Below are 26,157 nucleotides of genomic sequence, written 5' to 3'. Positions count from 1 at the left end.
TATGATTTATAGTGGTATGGTGATTTTAGCATGGTGTGTTCTTTTTTTCTTTTTTTGATAAAAAAAAAATTATAATAATAATATCAAAGATAAAAAAAGTACTATTTTTCCCATGTTTCACTACGTCATAATGCGCCAAAAACGATTGTCCAAGACAGTCGTTTTTTAAAAAAATGACTGCCCCTACAGTCGCAAAAAGAGTCATTTTAAAAGGAGTGATTTTTTAAAAATGACTATCTTGGACAATCGGAAAAAAAACGATTGTCTTTGACAGTCGGAAAAAACGACGGTAAAATAGGGATATAGCGACGGTCGCCCACTATCGCTATAGGGTATTTTGTTTAAAAAAAAAATTATTTTACACTTGACCCCCTCACATGTTGCTGAATGTTGGATATACCCATATGTTTTGACATTGATGACCTAGACCCCAACTAACAACATGAAAAGACCCAAATGCCCCTCATCTTCAACTTTCATAAATCTAACTATTTTCGGAACCACCTACTGTAAATTATCTATTTTTAAACGTTGTCAAACAATTAACCACCACAACCTTTTGTATATAAAGTCCTAGTGGGTGCTACCACAGCATACGGCCACTAGCTTCCATATCAACCTAGTACTATATCTCTTGTAGTTGGAACTCTAGAATTGTCCCCTTTGAAATATCTGTCCAAACTGCCAACCAGAAGGTGCCACATCGTAGCTGGTGACGGTCCTGCCATCGCTAGTGGTGACTTGGAAGGAGAGACTTTGCCCATTGAGGTATGAGTTACTCTGCCAATTTTAGCCCCAGTTCCTTGACATGGCTTGCCATCCTGTTTTAGATCCCTTGATTGACACTTTTACGACATCGCCTGCATTTCCCACATTGGTGATCAAGACCAAGTTGAAGTAAGAGTGGCCATTGATGGTGAACCTTATTCCTCATTTTCTTCACACAAGGGACCCTGCCAACACCATCAACAATTTTTCTAAGTAACATGAACTCATAAGTTTAATTGGTTGGAAAGCACTTGGTAACATTTTGTTGTTGTTGTTGTTACCTTCTAAAGGACATTGGAACAATCCCGGCTCGGTATTGTGCGATTTGCAAGAAGGCGGGTTCTGCGAAATTGAAGTGCTGAAGGGGAGGATTGCACCAGCCACCATTGTCATTAGCCAAAGCAAAATTAGGAGGACAAAAGTTTGTTGTGGTAACAATGATCGTCCCGGGGAGGCACCATCTGGGGTCATCATTGCATCTCATTTCGTAACATGATCCACAACTCAATCCATCATTGAATAGGGCAGTGCTGAGTGCTGAAGTGTTAGTCCCATACCCCTGGCCATACAAGTTACCATACCCACATGCTCCTCCTGCAAGATCAGTAGCTCATTAGAAAATTTGTTATTAAAGATTGAATTTTAAGTAATCGATAAAGATGAAACTTACCCATGGTGCTAGAAGCATCACTACCACCACAAAACAAATGGAATTTGTATAAAGGAACTGAAGTTAGCGGTTCTCACGTATGACGTGTTCAACGCCACAAAACAAATGGAAGTAATTGCATGAGTCAAGTGCACATGCATATGTTGCAAATTGGATACCAACCGCTATGCATTGGGCCTACTCGCACATGCACGCCCCAATGGTATCCTATACATTTTTTACCATGCAGGCTTCCAACATCATCTCCATGTGGCTCATCCCTTGTTGAAGCCTAGCCATGTCTGCCCTCAAATCATTGATGATCTCCCACTCCTGCTTCAAATCAACACCCACATTCAGTTCAAACTGAAAATCAATTCCAGCAAAATAAAATATGTATTTTTTTAATTTTTCACATTATTTCACCTAAAGAAATACTCTTTGATGATCCTATAGAGTTGAGAAAGAGTGAGATATTTGAACCTAAATTGGAAGAAAAAAGTAAAAGCAAAAAATCTATATTTAACTAGATTATTAACCTCAAAGAAAATCAGTTCAAAGATTTCCCTGGATACTAATAAGCATATGGAGTTCAATTCAACACTACCTCAGAGATTAATGTAGAAATAATGCTGAACCATCACTCAGAACAATACTTAACCTAAAGTATTCAACATACCTCAAGGAGTACATCAAGTTCCTCTCCCAATGCATGCATTTTAGATAAACCAGTATGATAGTTTGGACAACCTCTTCCAATATAGATGTGCATTATTGATGCTTTTAGCTTGGCTTCCTGCCAAATCAAAAGAGATGCAGATCTAATTATACAAAAAGTAGACAATCAAATAGTACAATTTGAATATTTCTAGTCAATGCAACATTTTCCCTTAGCACCCGAATAATGCCATTAAAGATAGCAATAACATCAATGGAGTTAGCTATACCTCATCCAATGAGAAGGGCTCTTTTACGATCATTTGGGTCTGAGATAGAACATTAATATCATAAAAGTTAAGTCATGACTATACGGTAAATGGGGAATTAATAGTTTATAAATCACACTTGAAAATAATTGAAAACCCAACAATTGTCAGTGGTTCTAGTCTTAAAAACTTGATATTGTCTCTTTTTTATGCCTCTCGTGTGTGTGTGTGTGTGTGAGAGAGAGAGAGAGAGACCTGCTCATATTTAATCGCTAAAAACAGAATTTCCAGTTTCTCAACAGGATATAATTACAAGTACCAAGAATTAAAACCAAAGCTTCTAATAGAAGATACACCGTTCATTTGTTGTCTAAGTTTTGGTTGCATACAGAAAGCAACTACCAAAAATGACTGACCCTTTTTACAATATTCAGAAGCTATTTCATTTGTGGCTGCCATATTACTTCCTTGGTAGAAACCATTTTGAAATGGTACGAAACTTTAAACCATGCTTAGCAATAAGGATGCTTATTCTTGTTGCACATATCCTTATCCTAGGGGTATTACTCTTCTGAGATCATATCACAAGTCAATTATTTGTTAATTAAACAGTTATACTCCTCTAGAGATTCATTGTAAACTCGAAGACAATCGATGCTGATGTTCAACCTAATGCTACTGTTTTGGTGACATTTTCAATGAACCTCAGAAAATTTTATCTTAAGTAATTAATTTATATACAGATGTCTCACAATAACAAAAGACTTGGATTTAGACAGAACAGAATGGAGGAACATGATTGTTTAGCCAACCCCAAATCTTCGGTTAAGCCTTTTGTTTTTGTTATTGTTCTTAGACCTATATTACAATTTAAAAAGAAAGACAAAAATCATTCCATAGTCAACATCTCTAATATAGTCTAATTAATAAGATAACTACAAAGTGAGTGACAATAATCATCATATACCTTGCATATTGTATCGAATCCAACATTAGCTTCAACAAACTGGTTTTTCAGATCTCCATATAAGGTAATAGGAACACCAACCACCTATGTAACAAATGAGAACATCATTTTGTGCAAATCAATACAATACAAGGTTTCCATTGTCCATAAGCCAACAGAAGTTGGAAGAGAAATCTTAATCTGAAATATATTAAGCACCTTTGTTTTGCATTTTGCATCTGCAAATGTCTCGGCAAGCTGAGCTGCATCTGTATTAGATGTGACCCCTACACAAAATCAAACAAAATTAAATGTGAGAAACATGAATCCAAAAGTGGAAATTATTTAAAGTCAGTCAAAAATTTATCCAATCTGAATTATATTCACCTCCTATAATCACAAGCCCGTCTAAATTTAATGCTTGGCATGCATCCAATGTAGCTATCACTTGCTCACTCGTTTTTATGTGATCCTTTGTTCTACCCAACATGTCATAACCACCTTCACAAGCAAGAAGACAAGAGTAATCAAAATAAGTTATACCTTGAATAGCTTGAGTCCAAAAGGTTGCTTACAAACTTGATCCTCAAAGAAATAAATGGCTAAGCCAAGCATGGGAAAGATAATTGGTGTTCATGACAAAATACGGGAGGAATGGATAAAAACATGAGATTGTAATGGTGTTCATGACAGAACTGACCTGATTATCATCCAAAGAAAGTACCACATGTGTGCTTTCTCCACTAAATTGATCCATAGTGCTACAATGAAATATAATAGGAATCTTAATTTCTCTATTTATAGTATAAATTGAAAGATTTGGTAGTTCAAAAAGCAATAAAACTGAAACTGAAATTATGAAATGATGTAGATATCCAGGGATGCCCAATTTAATCTTGTAGTTCTGACTCAACCATAATGGTTATATGTTTGGCAGAAAATCTAGTTAAAAAACAAGAAGAAATGTAATCAGATTCAATGAAAATGAATTGAGAAAGAGAACTATGGGGAAAATAATTATAACTGACATGAGAATGGTAAAAGTTAAGTTAAAGACACTACACTTGTACAAAGATTACAATTCATAGAATTTACGAACGAGAATCTCTCATTCCTTGTTTGGAAATCATTACCATTGTTTCCCTTGTACCCTGTTATGGACAGCTCCATTAGATTTCGATGTGACATAAGACATTCAAAAACATTTAGATTTCATGTGCTAGGAGGCAATGCAAAAACAAGGAGAACTATGAGAATAGTGCACAATCTGAAGTTCTTTTAAACAAATATATATAATTTCCTCTAGAAAAATGAAAACAAGGAGAAAAACTAAATCTATCCAAACCTAATCAACAATTTATGTTGTTCTGTAGGGAGGAAAATACATTGTGCCCACACTCAATGCTACCTATAAACCAAATAGAAATTACTAAAGCAACTCAAGCTATATATCTAGTTTTCGGTATTACTTACAGGGTTGCCCATCATATTTCAGCTAATTCAATCATACATGTAAATAAACATTAGTGACAAACAACAAGTACATTATACATAAAGCAGAACAGAACAATGATAGTTAAGATGAATTATTGGTGATACCCAATCAACAATTAACACTTTCTTAGCATTTTCACTCTGAACTACCAATACTACTAGAAGTAAAGAAGGTTTTATAATAAAATTGGAATTTTCCAATTTAGAGGACTGAATATGTGTCAAATGTTCAAGTTGGTAATTTTCCACCTCAACCATTTTTTACCATTTCAATTTATGGTTTCGTACAAACATGTTGCTTCTAATTTATTAGATGTGTGCTGTATTTCTATGTTCCAAATGTTTTGTTAGGATTGCTACAACTAAGTTTTCATATAAGTGTAGAGTTATTGATGGAAACAATAAAATTTGAAATACACTATTTCTGCTTAAATATTAAAATATCAGTAGGCATATCTATATTGGTAAAGTACTCTTTAATTCTCCAAAACATCTGCCTGAATCCTGGACACCTTCATTATGAAAAAAGGAAGAAAACATGCATCATAAATAAAAAACAAATGGCACAAAGCCTTCCTTTTCATCAAATTATAGCCAGGCAATGTACAAGTATAGCCAAGGGTAAACTTGTAACAGTTACATTAACCTTCAAATTACCTAACCAAATAGTATCTAATAAAATAAAAAAGAGAGGAAAAAAATAACCAATAACACTAGCACCAAAGAGGGAATCACCTCTAAATAAGAACATATGTTAACAACCCTGTCAATGAATTATGACGAGAACCTGAGGCACAATGAAACTAATAGGAAAGAAACTTAAGCTGAATAATTACGCAGCGCATTGCAGTGCTAAGGCTTCTGCCTAGAGCACATGAACCCTCAAGTACTCATAGCAGCTCATTCTAGAGAAATCCAAAACAAGAAACAAGACACAACCTTCGTAACAAGTAAATGGCACTTTTTAAGATTCTTGTTGTTGGTTACATATCAACAACAAACACATCCTAACCAGAAAGGTAGTTTCAACATTTTATTTTGATGTTTTTCTGGGGAAATCACCTTCATACATACAATTAGCATAAAACATCCTTAATACGCTAATTTATTTATTTTTTTGATCGATATTAATAAGCTAATTTATTATGTCGTTAATCACGATCAAACTTTACTTTTCTTATATTGCTTTTTATTATTGATAAAATTAAAAGGAAAAGAAAATCACCTTCATAGTTTAATAAATTTGAATCATAGATGTGTTAGAATTGTAGAGTTCTCAAAGGCACTTATCAGATACCTAATGTTGGACTCCATGTCTTTTTTTTGGGTTCAAAAGGACAATTTAAATCATTAATTATCCTGCATTATTCTAAATTTTCTTCTATACTGGAAACAGAAAGAACATAACCTCTTGAATAAAAAAACTAAGAACCAAGGATGTTATCTTATGGCCATAACTATGAACAATAATGCACTGGGTTTGATCCCACAATACTCATAAAAAAGTGGCCTTTTAACCAACTCAGAATATGGTTTGTGCACCCACATGTCACCTCTATATAAAATATTAAAACATCCTCAACATATTTAAATTTTGAACAGTAATAAACTAAGTCTCTGGTGATTGGAGAAACCCCCATTCTGCAATGGATGCAAGTTACAGATGTTTCTCAATTCAAAAAGAACCATACAAAATATGTAACCTCTGAATAAAATAGATAAACAAAAAAGGAAAAAATAAATTTAGAAAGAAAAATAAAAGAACAACAAGCATCAGGTCATTATATCAATACTTTAACTATCTAAACAGCAATCTAAGAAAGGAAAGGAAAAAAACGTGAAAACCAGAACAAAGCCCCAAATACTAAAGTACGATTCTATCTCTTTTCACAAATTGAAAACAATCAAACCAGATATGAAGCTCCACCAATAGAAAAATAAGCAAATCAGGCCTTAAAACCAATCCGAGTGCGCAAGCCCTAGATCTAATTTCAGCTTAAGATTCGTAGATTTGAGATACATCTGGGAGCGAGTTCACAAACCCTAGATCTTGGATGCTGCGGAGAGAGAGTGCATGCGAGAGACAAATACAAAGACAGAGATCGAGAGAGTGCGAGATAGTGAGAGATCGAAAGCGAGAGCGAGAGATCGAGTGTGATCGAGAGAGACAGAGATGAGTGAGAGAGAGAGAGATAGAGATGAGTGCGGGAGAGCGAGAGCGAGAGAATATGATCGAGCGATTTGAGAGAAAGAGAGAGAGAGAGAGAGATGAGTGCGAGAGACACAGAGACCAATCGAGTTGTGAGAGAGAGAGAGAGAGAGGGAGAGATATTTTTGATATAGTATACTTGATATATAGCTAATAATTTATATGTGAGTAGAAACGACGGTTAAACGACTGTTATAAACTGTCGCAATTAACGATAGTCTTTAACAGTCGTTTTTAGCGCAATCGTGCAATCGCAAAACACGCAATATGACGTAATGTTTGAAATCGGGTTCTATGCTAAAAATATCATAACTTTTAATTCTGATGTCGGATTTGAGTAAATTCAGATTTGTTGGAAAGATAAAGAAGAGATCTACAATTTTTATGCAGAAATAGAGATCAGAAAACGTCATTTACTATGAGATATTTTATCTTAAAGTTCTATTAAGTTTTTTTCTAAAAGAATATCAGGTTGTTTATTTTTACCGATACGTAAATTATTCTCTCATTGCAAGGCTAATTTTGACATCCATCATGGTTTGTTTTAGTAATAAAAATAAGTTTTAAAGTTATGCTATGACCGGTGATATTGTAAATGTTTTTGAATTAAATAGGTATTTTAACTAATTTATGATTTAATGATGAAAGTTTCTTTAAATATGCCATGGGATGTCAACATTGGATTAGTTGTTTATTTTCATATCGTTAAATTGATAGAGAGAATATCATTTTGGTAAGAAATTTTTTAAAGATGGTATATATAGAAAAATAAATTGTTTCTTGGTTCCAATAACTTACATGAACTAGTTCGAGAAAATTGAGTTGTGACAAGTTTAAGGAGGTGTGGACAATGTAAGACCCAAGAAACTCGTGATCATGTGTTATCTGACAGGGTTTGCATATGCCGGGGATTGTTTGATCTCAATAGCAGAATTCAAACCTATAGTAACGCTTACCGAGCGATTATATCGATGAGGTGTGCATTGTAAGAGAACAAAGAAAAGAATAGAATTTGATGATATGAATGATGGTGTGGTTTAATTGCAGTTTTAAATTATTTTTATATGCATATAAGATTAATGAAAAATACTCTATTTTGTTTAATTTGTGATTTCGAAAGTATTAACAATTATGTTTATTGTGTAGGAATGAACTCATAGGCTTTTGAAGCTCATGCTTTATTTACCATTTTTTTTTTCCATACTTGGAGTAGTTGTGAAACACGATTTGAAGACATTGGCTCAAGAAACAGTAGTATTAATTTTAATGTTTTATTTAAGTAGAATTTGATATTAGGTGAAAAACTTTTATTATTTCAAGGTTTTTTTTTTCTTATTCAATATAAGGAGTATGGGGACTTGGTAGACATTCAACAATCTATAACGATAGGTCGATATTTAGTTTTGAATGATTAAATTCATTATCCAAAGTAGTTCTCATTTATGATTTTATTTCTATTTATTTTGTATTTTCTGTTCTCACGACTCAAGATTCTGGATCACGAGCCAAGTCTTACATTAATGACGGAGTTATGAGTTTCCAGGATTGAGGGTGTGACAATTATTGTGTGCATTCTGGTGAAACTTTCATGAGGCATATTCAATAATACTTTTTGAAAGCTGCTATTATCACACCAACTTTTACTAATGTCACACCAATTCCAATGTAAATCTCCAAGGAATTGCACACAGTTGATGTGGCGTTAGTTAGAGTTGGTGTAACAATAGTAACTCTCTATTTGTTTTTATACAAAAATAAAGTTTTATCATACTGCAACGCCAGATTTTTGTAAATACCTTTACTCGTAGATTTAATATTAAAAAAATAATTACTCAACTAGAATCGTTTCACGATTTCAACAGTACCAAGTCAAGTCAACTCAATGACTTGGGAGTTGGTTCAATCAAGTCCAATAAATATAAATAAAGCTTATTAAATATTTAAAAATAATATATATATATATATATATATATATATATATATATATGGGTCCCGTTCAGAAACACACATTTTGGCAAAACATTTTTCAAAACATAGGCTAGAGGTTTTGGAATGGGCTGATTTTTGATGAGGATGATCTCTACGGTGAGGAGATCATCCTCACCAAAAATCAGCCCATTCCAAAACTTCTAACCCCAGTTTACAAGTTGAAAAATCGTGGACCGTCCATTTTTTGTAAACCATTTTTTCTGGGGTTAGAAGTTTTGGAATGGGCTGATTTTTGGTGATGATGATCTCCTCACCGTAGAGATCATCCTCACCAAAAATCAGCCCATTCCAAAACCTCTAACCCAACTTTTGAAAAATGTTTTGCCAAAATGTTTGTTGCTGAACATTTCCCTATATATATATATATATATATATATATATATATATATATATGGGAAATGTTCAGCAACAAACATTTTGACAAACATTTTGGCAAAACATTTTTCAAAATATGGGTTACAGGTTTTGGAATGGGCTGATTTTTGGTGAGGATGATCTCTACAGGGAATAGATCATCATCACCAAAAATCAGCCCATTCCAAAACTTCTAACCCACCAAAAATGGTTTACAAAAAATGGACGGTCCACGATTTTTCAACCTGTAAACATGGGGCTAGAAGTTTTGGAATGGGCTGATTTTTGATGAGGATGATCTCCTCACCGTAGAGATCATCCTCACCAAAAATCAGCCCATTCCAAAATCTCTAACCCATGTTTTGAAAAATGTTTTGCCAAAATGTTTGTCAAAATGTTTGTTGCTGAAAGGGACCCTATATATATATATATATATAGGGAAATGTTCAACACCCTAAGCTTTACCCTACATTTTAACAAATGTGTTTTGTCTTACATGGGTTAGAAGTTTTGGAATTGGCTGATTTTTGGTGAGGATGATCTCTATGATTAGAAGATCATCCTCACCAAAAATCAGCCAATTCCGGAATTTTTAGCCCCATGTTTACAAGTTGAAAAATCATGGACTGTCCATTTTTTGTAAACCATTTTTGATGGGATTAGAAGTTTTGGAATGAGCTGATTCTTGGTGAGGATGATCACCTCATCATAGAGATCATCCTCACCAAAAATCAGCCCATTCCAAAACTTCTAACCCATGTAGGACAAAACACGTTTGTTAAAGTGTGTGGTAAAGCTTAGGGTGCTGAACGGGACCCATATATATATATAATGGACGGTCCACGATTTTTCAACTTGTAAACATGGGGCAAAACATTTCGGAATGGGCTGATTTTTGGGGATGATGATCTTCTAATCATAAAGATCATCCTCACCAAAAATCAGCCCATTCCAAAACTTCTAACCCATGTAGGACAAAAAACGTTGTTAAAGTGTGTGGTAAAGCTTAGGGTGCTGAACAAGACCCATATATATATATATATATATATATATATGGGTCTTGTTCAGCACCCTAAGCTTTACCACACACTTTAACAAACGTTTTTTTGTCCTACATGGGTTAGAAGTTTTGGAATGGGCTGATTTTTGGTGAGGATGATCTCTATGATGAGGAGATCATCCTCACCAAAAATCAGCCCATTCCAAAACTTCTAACCCCATCAAAAATGGTTTACAAAAAATGGACGGTCCACACTTTTCAACTTGTAAACATGGGGCTAAACATTTCAGAATGGGCTGATTTTTGGGGAAGATGATCTTCTAATCATAGAGATCATCCTCACCAAAAATCAGCCAATTCCAAAACTTCTAACCCATGTAGGACAAAAAATGTTTGTTAAAGTGTGTGGTAAAACTTAGGGTGCTGAACATTTCCATATATATATATATATATATTAGAAAAATTTACCAAATAAAAATATAAAAGAGATGAGGATTTTTTCGTAATTTTAGTCAAAAAAATTAAAAAAGGTATTTTCGATAAAAAAAAAATTTACATTTTACTATTTTTACCGTTTTGATAAAAAAATATTAATTCTGAAAATGGTAAATTACCGTTTTCGGAATTAATTGCTATAATTTACCGTTTTGATAAATAGTCGAAATGTGGTGCATGTTTTGATAAATTTGCCTATATTTTAAATTAGAATACATACATCATGCAAAACCAGCTGCTTTTTTTTAAAACAAGTATATAGCTCTTCTATAAGAGCAAAGCGCCAATCATACAATTACGATTTAGTTTTTATTTATTTATTATATATATTAAATTTTATTCCTTTTAAAATGTAGTGGTTTCCTAAAGTCCAAAAGGAACGGAAAGAAAGATCGATTCTTGTATCAATCGCAGAACTTTATTAAAATTGATGGATTGTGTGGATGTTTCCCACTGTTTACTAATTCAAAATTGGACGATGGAATCCAAGTTACTTTCAAGGTCGTCCTTTTGGTTGCACCCTATTACCATTTTTCTCTTGTCTTTCTCTAGTATATGGAGATACATATTTAAATTCCAACTAATTAAGCAACTCACTTAGTCAACTTGTCCGAGTTACTTGGAAGTATGCCGAGTTGAATTATCAACTTGTCAAACCAATGGGATTATTTAAAAAAAAAAAAAAAAACAAATAATAGAAAAATAAATACAATTTTCAATTTGTCATTTATAACTTATTTTATATATGGATCAGACTACGTTGATTTGAGAAATATGACACAAAATGTTGACCGTGCAAAGAGAAAATCAAACCATTAAGATTTTTTATAGTATCTCCATGATATTTAATTCGAGGATAATTTTTAATCATTAAATTTTGTGTTTACATGATCAAGATCTTATATTATTTTTTGAATCCACGGATTCCAATCATATATAGTTATATATTTGACTTGTGAGAGACTGTATGCTTGTCTCTGAGTTGTCTCTACTTGCTGAGTGTTTGAGTCCCAAACACAATCTTGAGTTTCGAAACTTAGTTGTAAACGGGCGGAGGAAACATTGAAACATCAAAATCAATAAATTTTGAATATAAGGGGAAGAGAGGGAGATCTATTAAGCTAGGGATACTCATCTGATAGAAGGATTGCCTTCAAACAAGAGTATCGACTTGATCAGATCCCATCTGATTAACCAAATCCAAATGGAAGCAATCCATCAGCTGCTGTTTCTGCTCTTTCTCCTATTATTTTCCAAGGGAAATAAAGTATTCTCTATCGTCGTCACGGACACTGGAGATGGTAAAGTTTTGGTCAATTAATACCTGTTGAATATAGTGTTTGTGCCTTGTTTTTGAAACTTTTGGAGGAAATCCATTCTTTTTTCATCAAATATTTCTCATGAGTTTCCTCTAAAAGTTTTTAAAAACAAGCTAATAATTAATACCATATTGAACTCCTCATCAACTTTCGGAAAATAATATTTTACAAAACACTAAAATGTACATCCTGGAGCATTTCCCTTAAATTTTCCCAAATCAAAAATTAAAAAATTAAAAGTAAAAAGTTATGGCTGTACTTTAGTTTCCTGTTATTTGTTTCTCGCATATTTCCTGTACCATCATACTGGAAACCTTAGAAAATAGAAGCACCAGATCTGCTCGTATCAGCTATTGGTATCCAATGGTGTTGCTATTTAGAAATTTTCAGTTAAATAGTTGAACGACATTAATGAACGGTCAGATTGGGGGTGTTAATGTATGCTAATCCAATCAAATACAGACCCACTCCGAAAAAATAATCAAATTTAATTCAAAATTTATCCAATAATCCTATAAGTGTCAATTCAAAAAATATGGGTGAAATCCAAATATATATGATTTTAAGTGATGCCCTGTTATAACTTAGCACCATCAATCTATTAATTGATTGAACCTTCAATTATTGACAATATATTTAATATATGCATTTATTATATATAATATAATTATTATATTTATATAATATATTCAAATATGGACAGTGTTCGTTCTAAACAAAGTTTTGTCTTATATGACGAAAATTTTTGGGAATGATATGATTTTTTGTGAGAATGATTTCTATGGTGAGCTGATTTTCTGTATAGAGATCATGCTCACAAAACATCAGTCAATTCCAAAACTTCTAATCCCAAGAAAAATTGTTACAAACTCATAGTAAAAATTGACTGTTCATGATTCTTCAACTTGTTAATTAGGGTTAGAAATTTTAGAATTGACTGATTTTTTGTGAGGATGATCTTCTTATAATAGAGTTCATCCTTAGTCAAAGAGGAAAAAATAAAAAAAATCAGCCCATTCTGAAACTAAGACAAAACATTTTTTCTCTTGAACACAACCCTTCGAATATTATCAAAACATATATATAATAATATATTAGAATCCGTATCTGAAAAGTATTCGAATATCAGAAATCATCTGAATTCGAATCAGATATCAATTTTTTTTTAATATCCGATTATTATGAATACGTTTTTGAATTTGGATTTTCAAATATCCATTGATATCCATACGACTGAATTGGTAAAATGGTGGTGATGTTGATGCATTCATGCAGCTGGTGCACTTAGCTCCTTAAGGGCTCAATGGCAGAACACACCTCCAAGCTGGGGAAAATCAGATGATCCTTGTGGTGGAGAGTGGGAAGGAGTTACCTGCACGGATTCCAGGGTGACTCAATTGTAACTATTCTCGACACTTTCGCACATTCGTCTTCTTAGTCTCTCATTCTCTCTTTACTTTTATGGTTAATTACTACTCCTTTTTCAGAGGATTATCAACCATGGGCCTCATAGGTACAGTAGGTGATGATATTGGTGCTCTCTCTGAATTGAAATCATTGTGAGTTCTTCTCTTCTCTTCTTCTTCATATCTACAACTATACTATATAAATAATCATGGAGTTATTCTCACTTTTTCCCTTCTCTCTTCACATCAATATTTTGAACTCAACTCCCCAAGATTGATCGTTGATTGTATTATTGGATGGTACGTATGTGTGCAAATGTTGTCTGAATGCAGAGATCTTTCATTCAACCGAGGCCTTACTGGAACACTCTCTTCACGGATAGGGGACTTAAAAAATCTGACCATTCTGTAAGATCTGATAATCTAGTTATATTCATCATAAGCTGATCCATCCATTTATATGCTTCAAAGAGATTTTTTTTTTTTTTTTTGGTTTTTCATGACTGTATTCTTCTGCCATATCTCAGGATCTTAGCTGGTTGTAGCTTCACTGGTAACATCCCAGAAGAACTAGGCAATCTAATGCATCTTACTTTCTTGTAAGACCTACAAAAAAAATTAAATTAAAAAAAAAAAAAAACAATATTTTTCTTTTACTATTATTATTCATAGAAGACCAGTAAAATAATGAACAATTTTTCTCTTCTTTCCTCAGGGCTCTGAATTCAAACTTCTTCACTGGAAGTATACCTCCATCATTGGGTAAACTTTCCAATCTTTACTGGTTCGATCTGGCAGACAATCGACTCGAAGGATCTATCCCTATCTCGACTGCGACCACACCCGGCTTGGACCTTCTTCTCAGAGCAAAGCACTTGTAAGTATATATGTTACATAATTTTTCAACAATAACAAAGGCTTAATTGTCCCACCAATTTGGGTTTAGCTATATAATTTCTCCACAAACATTTAAGGAGAGAAATAAGATAGAAGAAACCATTTATGATATTTTGTTTTGTTATAGATTAAATAATCTGATTTCGATGTGCTTGCAGTCATTTCAACAAGAACTTACTATCTGGTTCTATCCCTCCCAAGCTTTTCAGCTCTGAGATGGTGTTGATACATGTGTAAGATAATAGCCACTCATCAGATTATTATTATTTCCCTTCTGCTTCTAAGAGTCAGACCTTTGCTTGCAGACTCTTCGACGAAAACAATTTTTCTGGGACCATCCCATCCACACTGGGACTCGTTAGCACTCTTGAAGTTCTGTGAGTGGCCTTCCCTACTATCATAGCTTCTTATGTTCCTCTGTATGAATGGTTTTGTATCTTTCCCTATTTGTGTTGGTTTGATTGAATGATGTGCACCAATATGGTTCTGCTTCAGTCGACTTGATAGGAACTCTCTAACAGGACCAGTTCCCTCCAATCTTAACAATCTCACCAACCTCAATGAACTGTAAGTATTCCTCTTTAACGATTTTCATCTCTAGTAGTTCGATTTGGGTTTCGTTTGTGTGCTTAACAATAGTTTCTTTACCTCACTCTTCCTTGTTCATTCTCAGGCATTTAGCAAACAATCTGTTGATGGGTCCAGTACCGGACCTAACAGGAATGAATTCCATTAATTACGTGTAAGAAAAAAAATAAAGTGATAGAATGATCATAATTAGCTGAATGAACCATATGTTTCAAACTTAAATGTATCATATTGCTCCTTTTATCACTACAAGACTGATGTTTGCGTCACGGTTAATTTGTTTATACCTCAGAGACTTGAGCAACAATTCATTCGACCCATCAGTAGCGCCAAACTGGTTGTCGACCTTACAATCTCTCACCATTCTGTGAGTTTTCTTGATAATGTTCGTGTGGAGATTTCAGATTATGAGAATTTTCATGAATTATTGACCCATCTGACTAAGAGACTTCATATGGTGGTTTATTAGGGTGATGGAGTATGGATCACTTCAAGGGGTTGTGCCACAAAAGCTCTTCAGCTTTACACAGCTACAACAAGTGTAAGCTTTAGGATGTAAAATGAAGAAAACCTTGGTAGTGCTCTATGTTGAAGTTAGAGAGGAGAAGAATTCTTATTAGCCTAATAAGCGTCGATTAAATTCTTGTTTGTTTGTCACAGGAAGCTAAGGAACAATCAATTCAATGGGACTCTAGACATGGGCAATGCGGTCAGCAAGCAGCTTCAGCTCGTTGATTTAGAAAATAATCGTATTTCCTCTGTGACACTGGGCTCTGGATACACAAATACTCTAATGTAAGACTTCGCAAGCATAGCCAGCATTTTTTTCTTCAATGATTTTCATAAAGATATTTTTATATTACATTACGAAATATTACTACAGCAAGCCCAACATGTTGAGATACGGAACGAAGGTATGTGGCGTGTCCATCCAATTATTAAAAGTACTGAACTATGATCAGCCATCATATTAGAAAACAAACGTATTCTTGAGCTTAATGCGTGAAACAATGAGGGAATAGCTCAAGGAGTACTAAAAATGGTGCATGTTTGTGTGAGTGCATGGATGATGGGTGTCTTGAATATAGTTGGTCCTTAATCACCAGGGACGTAATACATTCTTGCTTTAGGGTTATGGAGAGTAAATCAGATGAGGAAACTATGGTTTCAGGATCTGGAGACCTGAAAGAGGAATTGGGAGAAATCGTGAGCTATGATTTCTCTCTCAAAGGCAGTAAATAAACCCACATTAAATCTTCTTGTTTTACGTGTTATGCCACCGAAGAGAAATGGTTTTAACATTTTTTTTTGCTTTGGCGAGCCCCACGTACCATCTCACTCGGCACGTATACAGCATTAATAGATATGGGGTTTTAACATGAATCGCGATAAACTGATGCTCTTTTTTGTACACTCCCGGGCCTGGCAGTTCATAAAACAATAAATCTTTGTCTTTGTGTATATCAAAGAAAAGGATCTACAGTTCTGAGAAGGGAGCATACAAAGAGCGTCAGATTATCACGACTCTTTTAACATACAGCATCAATACCACCTAGGTTTTTGTTGCATTGGTCAGATTCATATTATTTAATATCGAACCCAGCACAGCATCTCAAGTTCAAACCTCGGTAGGATCGAGTTAGGTGATGGGCTGCCTTGGTACCCAATTAGTCAGGATATTAATGTGAAAACCACCACAAATACAACCTACTGATGTGGGAAAGAGATTACTTGGGGGCTTATAAAGAAGGGCACTAGAGTGAAAGCCATCTTAGTGTGGACCATTGCGGACATCGGTAGTGAAGCGTGGTGGTATGTTACGACCTGAAAGAGATATGGACTTAACTTTCTGCACCACTAATAACTTGATATTTTTGGTTGGATTCATATCATGTGCTTTTCTCAAATTTTAATTGCCTCCATGATTTGATCCTGAGTTTTTTGTCTATATATAATGTTTTTCTCTCATATATTGTACTCTGATCATTTTCCCTTCTTTATCAATCAATCAATGTATTGTAGACTCGTTGGAAACCCTGTGTGCTCTGCTGTTCCAAATGCTACTTATTGCCAGCCTCAACAAGAACAGAAAGAACCATATTCCACAAGCCTTGCTCATTGTGGCCCAAAATTGTGTGATCAACTCGGTCAGAAGCTCAATCCACAGAGTTGTGACTGCACCTATCCGTACGAAGGGACATTGTATTTTAGAGCACCACTATTCCGGGACTTGTCCAATGCCACTGTGTTCAAGAAATTGGAAATGAGTCTATGGGTGAAACTCAACCTAACTCCCGGTTCGGTTTCCATTCAGAATCCTTTCTTCAATTTGGATGACTACCTTCAAGTTCAGTTGGACCTCTTTCCATCCACTGGAAAGTATTTTAATAGATCTGAAATTCAGGAGATTGGTTATGATCTGAGTAATCAAACTTGGAAGCCTCCACCTGAGTTTGGACCCTACTATTTCATTGCATCCCCTTATGCTTTCCAAAGTATCTAATGATATTGGATACTAGAATTTTCTAAAATAAATTGGAGAGCATTTTATTTTTTTTTTTCATCTGGATTCTTTTGGAGAGTTGCTATTGGCACCCCAACTTTTTCTTATTACACCTCATTTAAAAAAATAAGTGAATGATTGAGAATAAGTAAAAGTTGGGTTGCTGATAGTGTCTCTCTCATTTTATTTTATTTTTGTTAGTTTTCTATTTTAGGTTTAGGATTTATATGAGCCAAATCTTATAGTTGTTTGAATAGTGTTATAATGTTTTGTAATCTTGAATAATAACTTATGCCGGATCTTTGTGATGTTTGAATAGTGTGTTTTAATTTTGGGCACACTATTGACACCCACTTTTTTGCTCGTCACACTCACATAAACATTAGATATTAATAATGTGTAAGTACCTAAAAATATCCTTCTTGATTTTATTATGTTTTACTGCTTCAACCACCTAACACTTCTCGAACAAAACGCAATTTTCCCATCCTACCGATCCAAAACATATTACTGAAAAGCCTTATCAAAGTTCAATCGAATCCACATAACCAAACGATTTTGCTTCAAAGACTTGTCAAAAGCTTGCGTTTTGATCCATTTACGGGGGACATTATTCACTAAAATCTGATTTTTACCATTATTTGGTATAATTAAGCATTTTGATAGATGGATATGAGTTTTTATCATTTATTTCCATCATCTTTTGTTCTTGGAATTATTTTTAATCGTTTTACAAATGTTCTTAGGTTGTTTGAACCCTAATTAGGGGGGATGACATAAAAGTCCAAAATCTCAATCCATAGTTACATGCCATTTGAATTTTACAATCCTACCCTTTGATCATCATGATTACTAAGACTTGTGGAGAAGTAAAAGACCATCAATAATGATTATTTGCAGTATCAGTTACCATTCCGCTTAGGAAGTGATATCGGCATATAATGTTGTTTTTCATGAATTTCAAGACATTTTCACTCATAACATTGGCATAGGATGCGGTTTCCACCCATTTTGTAAAATAATCAATGACGATCAGAATAGAGCGATGTCCGTTAGAAACTTGAGGATTGATCTGCTTGATGTCATTCATGCCCCAGAGTGAGAAAGGCAAAGAAAAAAGTCATGTTGTGCAATTTTAAATGTGGTGCATTGATTTTGTCGGTGTATATTTGACACAAATGACATTTTTGAACAAATTAAGGTTTCTAGGGTTCGGGACTCTTCTGTAAACACAAAAATTACAAAACCTAATTCAATACGAATAATCTTTAGTCACAAAACTTCTGCACAAATCTCGAAGGGTAACTCACTAACATGACTGCGCCACCCTAGTTGACCAAGGCAGTCCATGTGGGCCCAATTGACCTGGGTCTTAGTCAGTTGACTTCTTCCAGATTCTTGATAGTAATGGCTTCGTCAAATTTTCTGAATTGTTTCCAGAATTTTAATGGAAGAGGGTCTGAAGTTATGTATTGAGACGAGCCAAGTACCGTTGGACAGGGGAAGATACCAGAGACTCGTTAGAAGACTAATGTACTTAGCTTACACAAGACCAGATCTCGCCTATGTCCTAAGTATCGTTAGTCAATTCATGCATAATCTCGGTGAGCAACATATGAATGCAGTCATACAAATTTTGAGGTATCTAAAATCTACTCCAAAAAATGAAATTCTATTATCTAAAAACACAAACAAGCAAAATATCAAGGTATATACATCTGCTGACTGGGTTGGAGTAGTTGACGATAGGCGGTCAACTTCGGGATACTTTACTTTTGTAGGTGGGAACTTAGTTACGTGGAGGAGCAAGAAATAGAATGTTGTTGCAAGTTCTAGTGCAGAAGTTGAGTACAGAGGAATGGCCTTAGGAATTTGTGAAGTACTGTGGTTGAAATTTCTCTTACAGGACCTAGGCTATTTCCTAAAGCAACTAATTCAGGTATATTGTGACAACATGTGATATAGCCCATAATCCAGTTCAGCATGACCGTACAAAGCATGTCGTGGTAGATATGTTCTTCATTAAGGAGAAACTGGATGAAATAGCTGTGGAACTACCAAAGATTCGATCAGAAGACCAGTTAGCTGATATCCTTACCAAAAGGGTATCTAATCGGGTTCTTTCAAAGTTCTTAGATAAGTTGGGCATGTGTGACGTCTATGCACCAACTTGAGGGGGAGTGTTGAGATTGTCAACGATTTGGTAAAGATAATCAATTGATTTTATTTCCTTATATAAAAGATTGTATAAGTGTGTACAAATCATAGAAATTGTATAGGCATATTTCTAGGGAGCTAATTAGGGATTCTAATCCTATTTATACACTGCATTTGATTAGTCAATAATTAAGAATAAGAAATTTGTTCATTATCATCTTTGTTTTCAGAAATATGGTGGGGGTTTCCCATTTAACATCATTACTAACAACAACAACTTTGGCTCGAAGGTGGAGTCTTGTGTCATAATGCAATTCGCTATGAGATTTAAGGATCTTTCTTCAAGCCGACGATGGGTTAGCCATTGGGGGGATTGTCCAAAAGTTTTTGTCTTTGATTCTGTATTCATAAATCCAATTCACCCATAGATTCTCAACCTTGGCTGTAATATCCCACACATGTTGGATAATGCAGCCTTATTCCATTGGCTCGCCTCTGTTAACCCCAAGCCTCCTTCGTTTGAGAGGGGTGCAAACTATTTTTTCAATTAATAGGATCGATTTTCAAATTCTAAACAATCCATAAACCTTGGGGAAGTTGAACTTTTTGAGGCAATGAATAATAGCATCCCATTTCACACTGTCATAGGCCTTCCTCAAATCTATTTTGCACACAATTCAAGGATTTTGGATTCCTTCGAAACTCTTTCATAATCTTGTGGGATAGGAGAATATTATCTACAAACGTCTAGGCACACACCAACTTCCATTTAAGATAAGAGCCTCAACCTTGGTGGCATTGGGTCCCATCCTTGAACAAAGTCTTAACTCGCTAAACTCATGCTTCGAAATGCCCAAAGCATGCCATATGGATCCTTCCATAAGACCAGTGGGACCAAACCCCTTTTGTTAGTTTTATTGCTTAGCCAATCCCTTGGGGGTTTGGAAAATGAGCCCCTTGAAATCTTTGAGAGATTATTATCCCAAATATAGAAGACTTTGATCTTAAGGACACTAAAATGGACTAACAAACATTTATATGAAGATTTCTCCATGAGATCTTGGCATTCTTGAAAAAGTTGTGTTTATTTGCACTCTCTTTATTTCTTTGAAGATTTTTCCATAGGATCATGTTGATATTGTTTGATGATAATAAAATAAGTCTTAATTGTTTGATGACTATCATGGAAAATGATTTGGGAAGAAACAACTTTTGAGGATATGCACTCCCAAGCCCAATCCATAAACACTTGTGAGAAGTTGAACTTTTTGATGCAAAGAATAATAGTTTCCCATTTCACACTGTCATAGGCCTTCTTCAAATTTATTTTAGCAGCATAATTCAAGGATTTTGGATTCCTTTAGAATTCTCTTATAATCTCTTAAGATAAGAGAATATTATCTGTGATTTTCCTGCCTTCGATGAATGCCGAATGATTTGGGTTGATGAGCTTGTAGACCACTAATCTTAGTTTATTGGCTAGGAATTTGGCAATGCATTTATAAACTACATTGCAGTAGGAAGTGGGACGATAATGATCAATGATCGTAAGTTAACCTTGTCGACAATAAATTTTAACAGATCTACCTCGAGATTTGTGAAATATGATCGCAAATGATTTTATTGATTTTTTATGAAAATGAGATACATATCTCAAATGTTTCCTCTGATTAATAGTCAAGTACAAAAAGATGATGATGATGTATGTAACTTTTTTTTTTCTCCGGACTTCGCATTTTATCGACTGAGAAAGTTGCTTTGGTGATGGCTTTGCTACGTACTTAATCTTTGTAGAGGCTTCTGTAAATTTTCTTCTTTCTGGGCTTCACGCTTTATCAGTTGAGAAGGTTTCCTTGACTTCTGAAGAAGGGCTTCATGCTTGATCTTCTCTTTAATAGAAGTTTGAATCTCTAAAGAACTTTTACTTTGTCTGTAGAGGAAGGCTTGACAGATTCTTCTTCTCTAGAGAGAGACCTTCTGCCTTCTACAAGAAAGTGATCCAGATCCCCCCTCAATGAGAGAGGGTCTTATATTTATAAATTTAAAGATAATTTTACTTTCCAATTATACCTCAACTTAAATAGATTTAATTGGTTTTTTTAAAAGCTAAATTTGTCCAAATCCAATTTTAAGGATTCTTTAGACTATTATTGAGTCAAACTCATTTATTTGGGTGTAAGGCCCAATATTTAATGTGGATCACTTGAATTTGCTGGATCATGGGCTTTATTTACGAAAATCCAAACCCAAATCATATGAGGCCCGTCCGTCCCGATTAACAGACCCCCAATTTAGATTTATGGGCTCAATTTTGATTTGGTGGGCTTTTTGTTAACTTAGAAGGCTATAGGGCCCATTTAAATTTTGATGCCTACAAATGCCTCCTCAAGAATGCATTATCAGAGGCAAAGCTGATGATGGTGCATCATTGATCACCTCAACCAATACATGGTATGCTTTGAGCTATGATAAGAGTCATTAGAAATATGTGCAGGATGCATTAATGGTTGGATTCGATTTAAGAATAAATGAACCCAAACGGAATATTTGATTGGTCCCCAAACGCGTAAGCTTAGGTGTTGGTGAAATAGAAGGAATCAAATCCATTTTTCTTCATGTAACAATGAGTTCACTTTTCGAAATCTTTTTAAGATTTAAAGGAGATTGTGACGGGCATATAGAAATTGAGTCTTGAAGTGAATCCTTCGAAGAGTTTGAAGCCCACAAGATTACTAATTTTTCTTTTGCTACGTGGCATAGAGTTGGTATTGACTTTAGATGGTTACAATACATCTACTGCAAGATGTGATGCCAACAAGACACGTGGCACTACAAAATTTTCTCTTGACATTTTCTCTCTACCATCCAAGTGTTGCTCATTTCATACACATGGGATCATGCCATTGAATCATTAGCTATGCACATAAGTTTCCTAACAGCAAGTCTTTTTTATTTTATTTTTTTAAATCCAACTCATGTTCTATTGGAGTATGGTGTACCCAAGATGTATGGAATTAAAACTCCATTCTTCTCCCTCTTCTGAACTTTAGCAAACCAAACTTTCTGAAAGGTTTGTTCAGTCATATTCAACCCATGTTGGTCATTTATGAATTTCTTGCTTGAGCTAAACAAATTTCTGAGGAAAAGCATCCAAGAGACTGAAGATGATGGAACTTTTTTTTTTGTTTTTTGTTTTTTTTTTGGCGAAGATGTCTCATTGAATTGTTCAAAAATCTGAGTTGATTCATAAAATGTTTACCCATGAGTTATGACTAAATTGCTTCAATATCTAATCGAGACGATCTACACTTACTGAGTCCTTCCATATCTGATTGGGCAGTTTTGAAAGGACTTACAATGGGCCTCAAGTTTATTGAAAGTGAACCAAGGTCCCTTAGTAAGATTCCAATCTTACTAAGTTAGCAGGCTTAGTTTACTATCTTTCTTTTACCGATTTTTTTTCACAACTTTGTGCAAAACCTTTGAGGTTTAACAATTAAAAATTGGAGTGTCAATAGAAATTATAAAAAAACTAAAATCCAAATCTCTCTTTCCCTGTTGTCTTCGACTAAAACCAAGATTTTCATCGGAGAAAACACTTTTCAAACCCCTTCATCAGGACCCATCAAAGGTGCCTAAACGAGGTTTTGTTTAAGGAGTTAGCCGTAAAATTGAAATCTTAGAGTTTTAGATCTCCATCTTCGTCGATCTACTTCAATCAACATTCCTACCAGTTGTAGGAGTTGCCGCCAAGGCTGAGGATGAGGGTGTTTCTAGCTTCCGAGCTTGTTAAGCTTTCTCGAATCCTGACGGATCTACTCTCCCTCGACGAATCCTTGAAGCATTTCTATGAGCTCCCTTGTCATCTCCATGGATTTCGGCGACTCTCGGCCGTTTATTCTTCAAGCTTTCTTTTTCTTTTCTTCTTCCTCTTCTTGATTCGGTTCAAATCCCGAATTGTAGAAAGGTTTGACATATATATTTCTTTTTCGATCATTCTTGTTTGAGTTTATTGGTTCAGATTTTGGGCTGATCTTGAAAAGCTCCAACATCTAATTTTGACTGAGTCACCTCAATATTAATTGAGTCCAGTTGAGCGGACTCACAATGGACCGCAAACTTTTTTTTTTCTAAACTTCGCATAATTAGGATATTTATTTCCTTAGGAAACCTTTAAAATCGATTCTTAATTTAGATAAATCTTCTTGGGTTTGAAGTCCTTCATCGATTTGGAGTCGAAATCTTCGATTAAACTTTTCTTCTCATTAAAACTCTAACTTTCGTAAAATTGTTTCCGTAGCTCCTTCCTCTTTTTTCAACTCTACTTCTTCAATCATTTTCCAACACCACCTCTCATTCTCTATTTACTCCAACAGCACATACGAAAAACAGATTTGATTGTTTTTTTTTTTTATCCAATCTACAACAACGTATACAAGGCCCTTCTACTACTTCTTTTATAAATAAAGCATCGGCTTGCGATTAGATATTGTAGCACATTGTTTCTGTTTTGAAGGGAATTTCGGTCTCCAATCTCCTTATTAATAGAGCACACCCACGACAAGTTTAATTCGACAGATTTAATTTGAACACCACGTCTCATCAAGGAAGGCTCTCTTTTCTTATAGATATAACGCAAGGCTGCTGTAGAAGGCTCCTCCTCTACTATCTCTGTGTTTGCAGCACACCAATTCTCGAAAGAGATTTGCAGCTGATCCTCAATCCATTAGTGAGTTTTTTTTTTTTTTGTAGCTCTTTTTTTTTTAAATGATCAATCGAAGAAGATGGGAAGTGATTTTGGGGTGTTGGAAGGAATACCATAAATACTGAATACTGATTTTCAGTCTTCGATCTTATAAATTTGTTCATAAATCATCTTATGTCGATTACGATGATTTAAGATTTTCGTCCATCTCTATCTAAACGATTGATTGAAGAAGACGAGGAGCTAACTTTGCAAACCCCTCAACAGAGGGTATTCTTTTCGTTAGAAGTTCTATTTACCCACCAACCTTTATCTGTAATACATCAAAAGGGGTGGTTGTTTGCAAACCGACTTTTACTTGTAACAAACTAAAAGAGATGGCTTGTTTGCACACCAAATTTTACTTATAACAAACCACATTTTTTTTTTTACTTAAGACATCTTTAGGATTTTCATTGATTTAAATAAGACTCTTGAATCAGAATCCTTTGCCAATTCGAGTTTGAACTTTTCTATTCGTAAGAAATGTCCTTTTTCGATTAGAATTTATCGGGCATCATAAACTTGAAGATGTTGTTCCCTTTCTTTCACCATATTATTTATTTATTCATTTATTTTATTTTATTTTATTTTATTTTATTTTATTTTTTTTGCTTGATTCAGGTTTTCTCTTGATTCTTGGAACGTGGGAGGTAACTAAGAGTTTTTGTCTTTGTTATTGCTTTTCAACCACTTAGAGTTTCTCGGCAACTTAAAGAAAGTAATCTCCTAAACTTACACAATTTTTTTTATATAGTACCTTTTGTTCTTGTATACACTGATTTACAACAAGGTGCACTGATCAAGAAACTAAGAACTATTCTTTTCTATTGAATTTTATAATGACTATATTTGTTAATCATGCTTGGAACGAACACTATTGACTTGTCAAAAGAATTGCATGATGAGAGATGTACTTGTAAAAGAGCCATGCGATGAGAAATTTGTCCAGCTAGTTGGCCAATCTCTAAAGCAGCTGTTCATCAGTGATGCTTAGGAGTGGATAACGTCAATTGGCTGACAAACGTCAACTGACTTGCAGAATCACAAAACTCAAGATTTGTATACGCAGAAGAACCATGCGACGATCTATTTGTCCAACTAGTTGGCCAATCTCTAAAGCAGTTGTTCATCAATAGTGCTTAAAAGTGGACAACATCAACTGACTGACAAACGTCAATTGACTAGAAGAATCACTTGATATAAGATTTGTTCACACAAAATAACCATACGACGAGCCATTTGTCCAATCGGTTGGCCAATTTCTAAAGTAGCTATTCATTAGTAATTCTTAGGAATAGACAACATTAACTGACTGACAAACGTCAATTGACTTGCAAAATCATGAGACTTAAGATTTATTCACACAAAATAACCATGTGACGAGCCATTTGTCCAGCCGGTTGGTCAATCCCTAAAGCAATTGTTCATCAGTAGTGCTTAGGAGTGGACAACGTCAACTGGTTGACAAACGTCAATTGGTTAGAAGAATCACTTAACGCAAGATTTTTTCACACAGAAGAATCATGCCATGAACTATTTGTATAGTCGGTTGACCAATCCCTAAAGTAACTGTTCATCAGTAGTGCTTAGGAGTGGACAACGTCAATTGGCTAGAAGAATCACTTGACGCAAGATTTGTTCATGCAGAAGTACCATGCAATGAGCTATTTGTACAGTTGGTTGGCCAATCTCTAACGCCATAGCATTATT

The 26,157-nt window shown here is 34.6% G+C and overlaps 2 protein-coding genes and 1 pseudogene across 8 annotated transcripts; 1 reads left to right on the top strand and 2 right to left on the bottom strand.

Moving 5' to 3' along the window:
* Window positions 1-414: 414 nt before the first annotated feature.
* Window positions 415-7,106, bottom strand: LOC147382452 (pyrophosphate--fructose 6-phosphate 1-phosphotransferase subunit alpha-like). Of its 7 annotated transcripts, XM_086427923.1 has the most exons (10): window positions 6,826-7,106; window positions 3,990-4,050; window positions 3,677-3,790; window positions 3,509-3,576; window positions 3,311-3,394; window positions 2,365-2,403; window positions 2,097-2,213; window positions 1,439-1,753; window positions 1,050-1,362; window positions 417-953 (listed from the first exon to the last, which is right to left on the bottom strand). In XM_086427923.1, the coding sequence occupies exons 3-8, from the start codon at window positions 3,777-3,779 to the stop codon at window positions 1,646-1,648; spliced, it is 519 nt and encodes a 172-aa protein (XP_086284049.1). In that variant the 5' UTR covers window positions 3,780-3,790; window positions 3,990-4,050; window positions 6,826-7,106; the 3' UTR covers window positions 417-953; window positions 1,050-1,362; window positions 1,439-1,645. The 7 variants fall into 7 exon arrangements, with proteins under 7 accessions (XP_086284043.1, XP_086284044.1, XP_086284045.1 ...); XM_086427917.1 differs by lacking the exon at window positions 3,990-4,050 and having other exon boundaries at window positions 415-953; window positions 4,423-7,106; XM_086427918.1 differs by lacking the exon at window positions 3,990-4,050 and having other exon boundaries at window positions 415-953; window positions 1,439-1,750; window positions 4,423-7,106.
* LOC147382453 (expansin-A8 pseudogene) lies at window positions 827-1,442 on the bottom strand (annotated as a pseudogene).
* A 6,311-nt stretch (window positions 7,107-13,417) lies between the features above and the next one.
* LOC147382451 (leucine-rich repeat receptor protein kinase HPCA1-like) lies at window positions 13,418-18,221 on the top strand (the record flags this gene model as incomplete). The annotated part of the gene is made up of 13 exons (XM_086427168.1): window positions 13,418-13,548; window positions 13,637-13,708; window positions 13,889-13,963; window positions 14,083-14,154; window positions 14,271-14,432; window positions 14,611-14,685; window positions 14,758-14,829; window positions 14,948-15,019; window positions 15,126-15,194; window positions 15,333-15,407; window positions 15,510-15,581; window positions 15,701-15,835; window positions 17,063-18,221. Coding segments are annotated over 13 exons (1,563 nt in total), but the record flags the coding sequence as incomplete, so codon positions are not given.
* Window positions 18,222-26,157: the final 7,936 nt, after the last annotated feature.

Source organism: Akebia trifoliata, chromosome 16 (assembly GCF_017979445.1).
Source record: "Akebia trifoliata isolate Shusen 1 chromosome 16, ASM1797944v1, whole genome shotgun sequence".
Lineage (NCBI taxonomy): Eukaryota > Viridiplantae > Streptophyta > Magnoliopsida > Ranunculales > Lardizabalaceae > Akebia > Akebia trifoliata.
This window is presented reverse-complemented; position numbering and strand designations above follow the sequence as displayed.

What these genes read in the sequence shown, in the direction of transcription:
- LOC147382452 (XM_086427917.1), bottom strand. Translation starts at nt 4,477, where the DNA reads ATGTCACATCGAAATCTAATGGAGCTGTCCATAACAGGGTACAAGGGA. An exon ending in ATGCAAAATGCAAAACAAAG is followed by an intron (nt 3,395 to 3,508) that starts GTGCTTAATATA and finishes TTTGTTACATAG; the next exon opens with GTGGTTGGTGTTCCTATTAC. An exon ending in AACTTGATGTACTCCTTGAG is followed by an intron (nt 1,754 to 2,096) that starts GTATGTTGAATA and finishes GTTGATTTGAAG; the next exon opens with CAGGAGTGGGAGATCATCAA.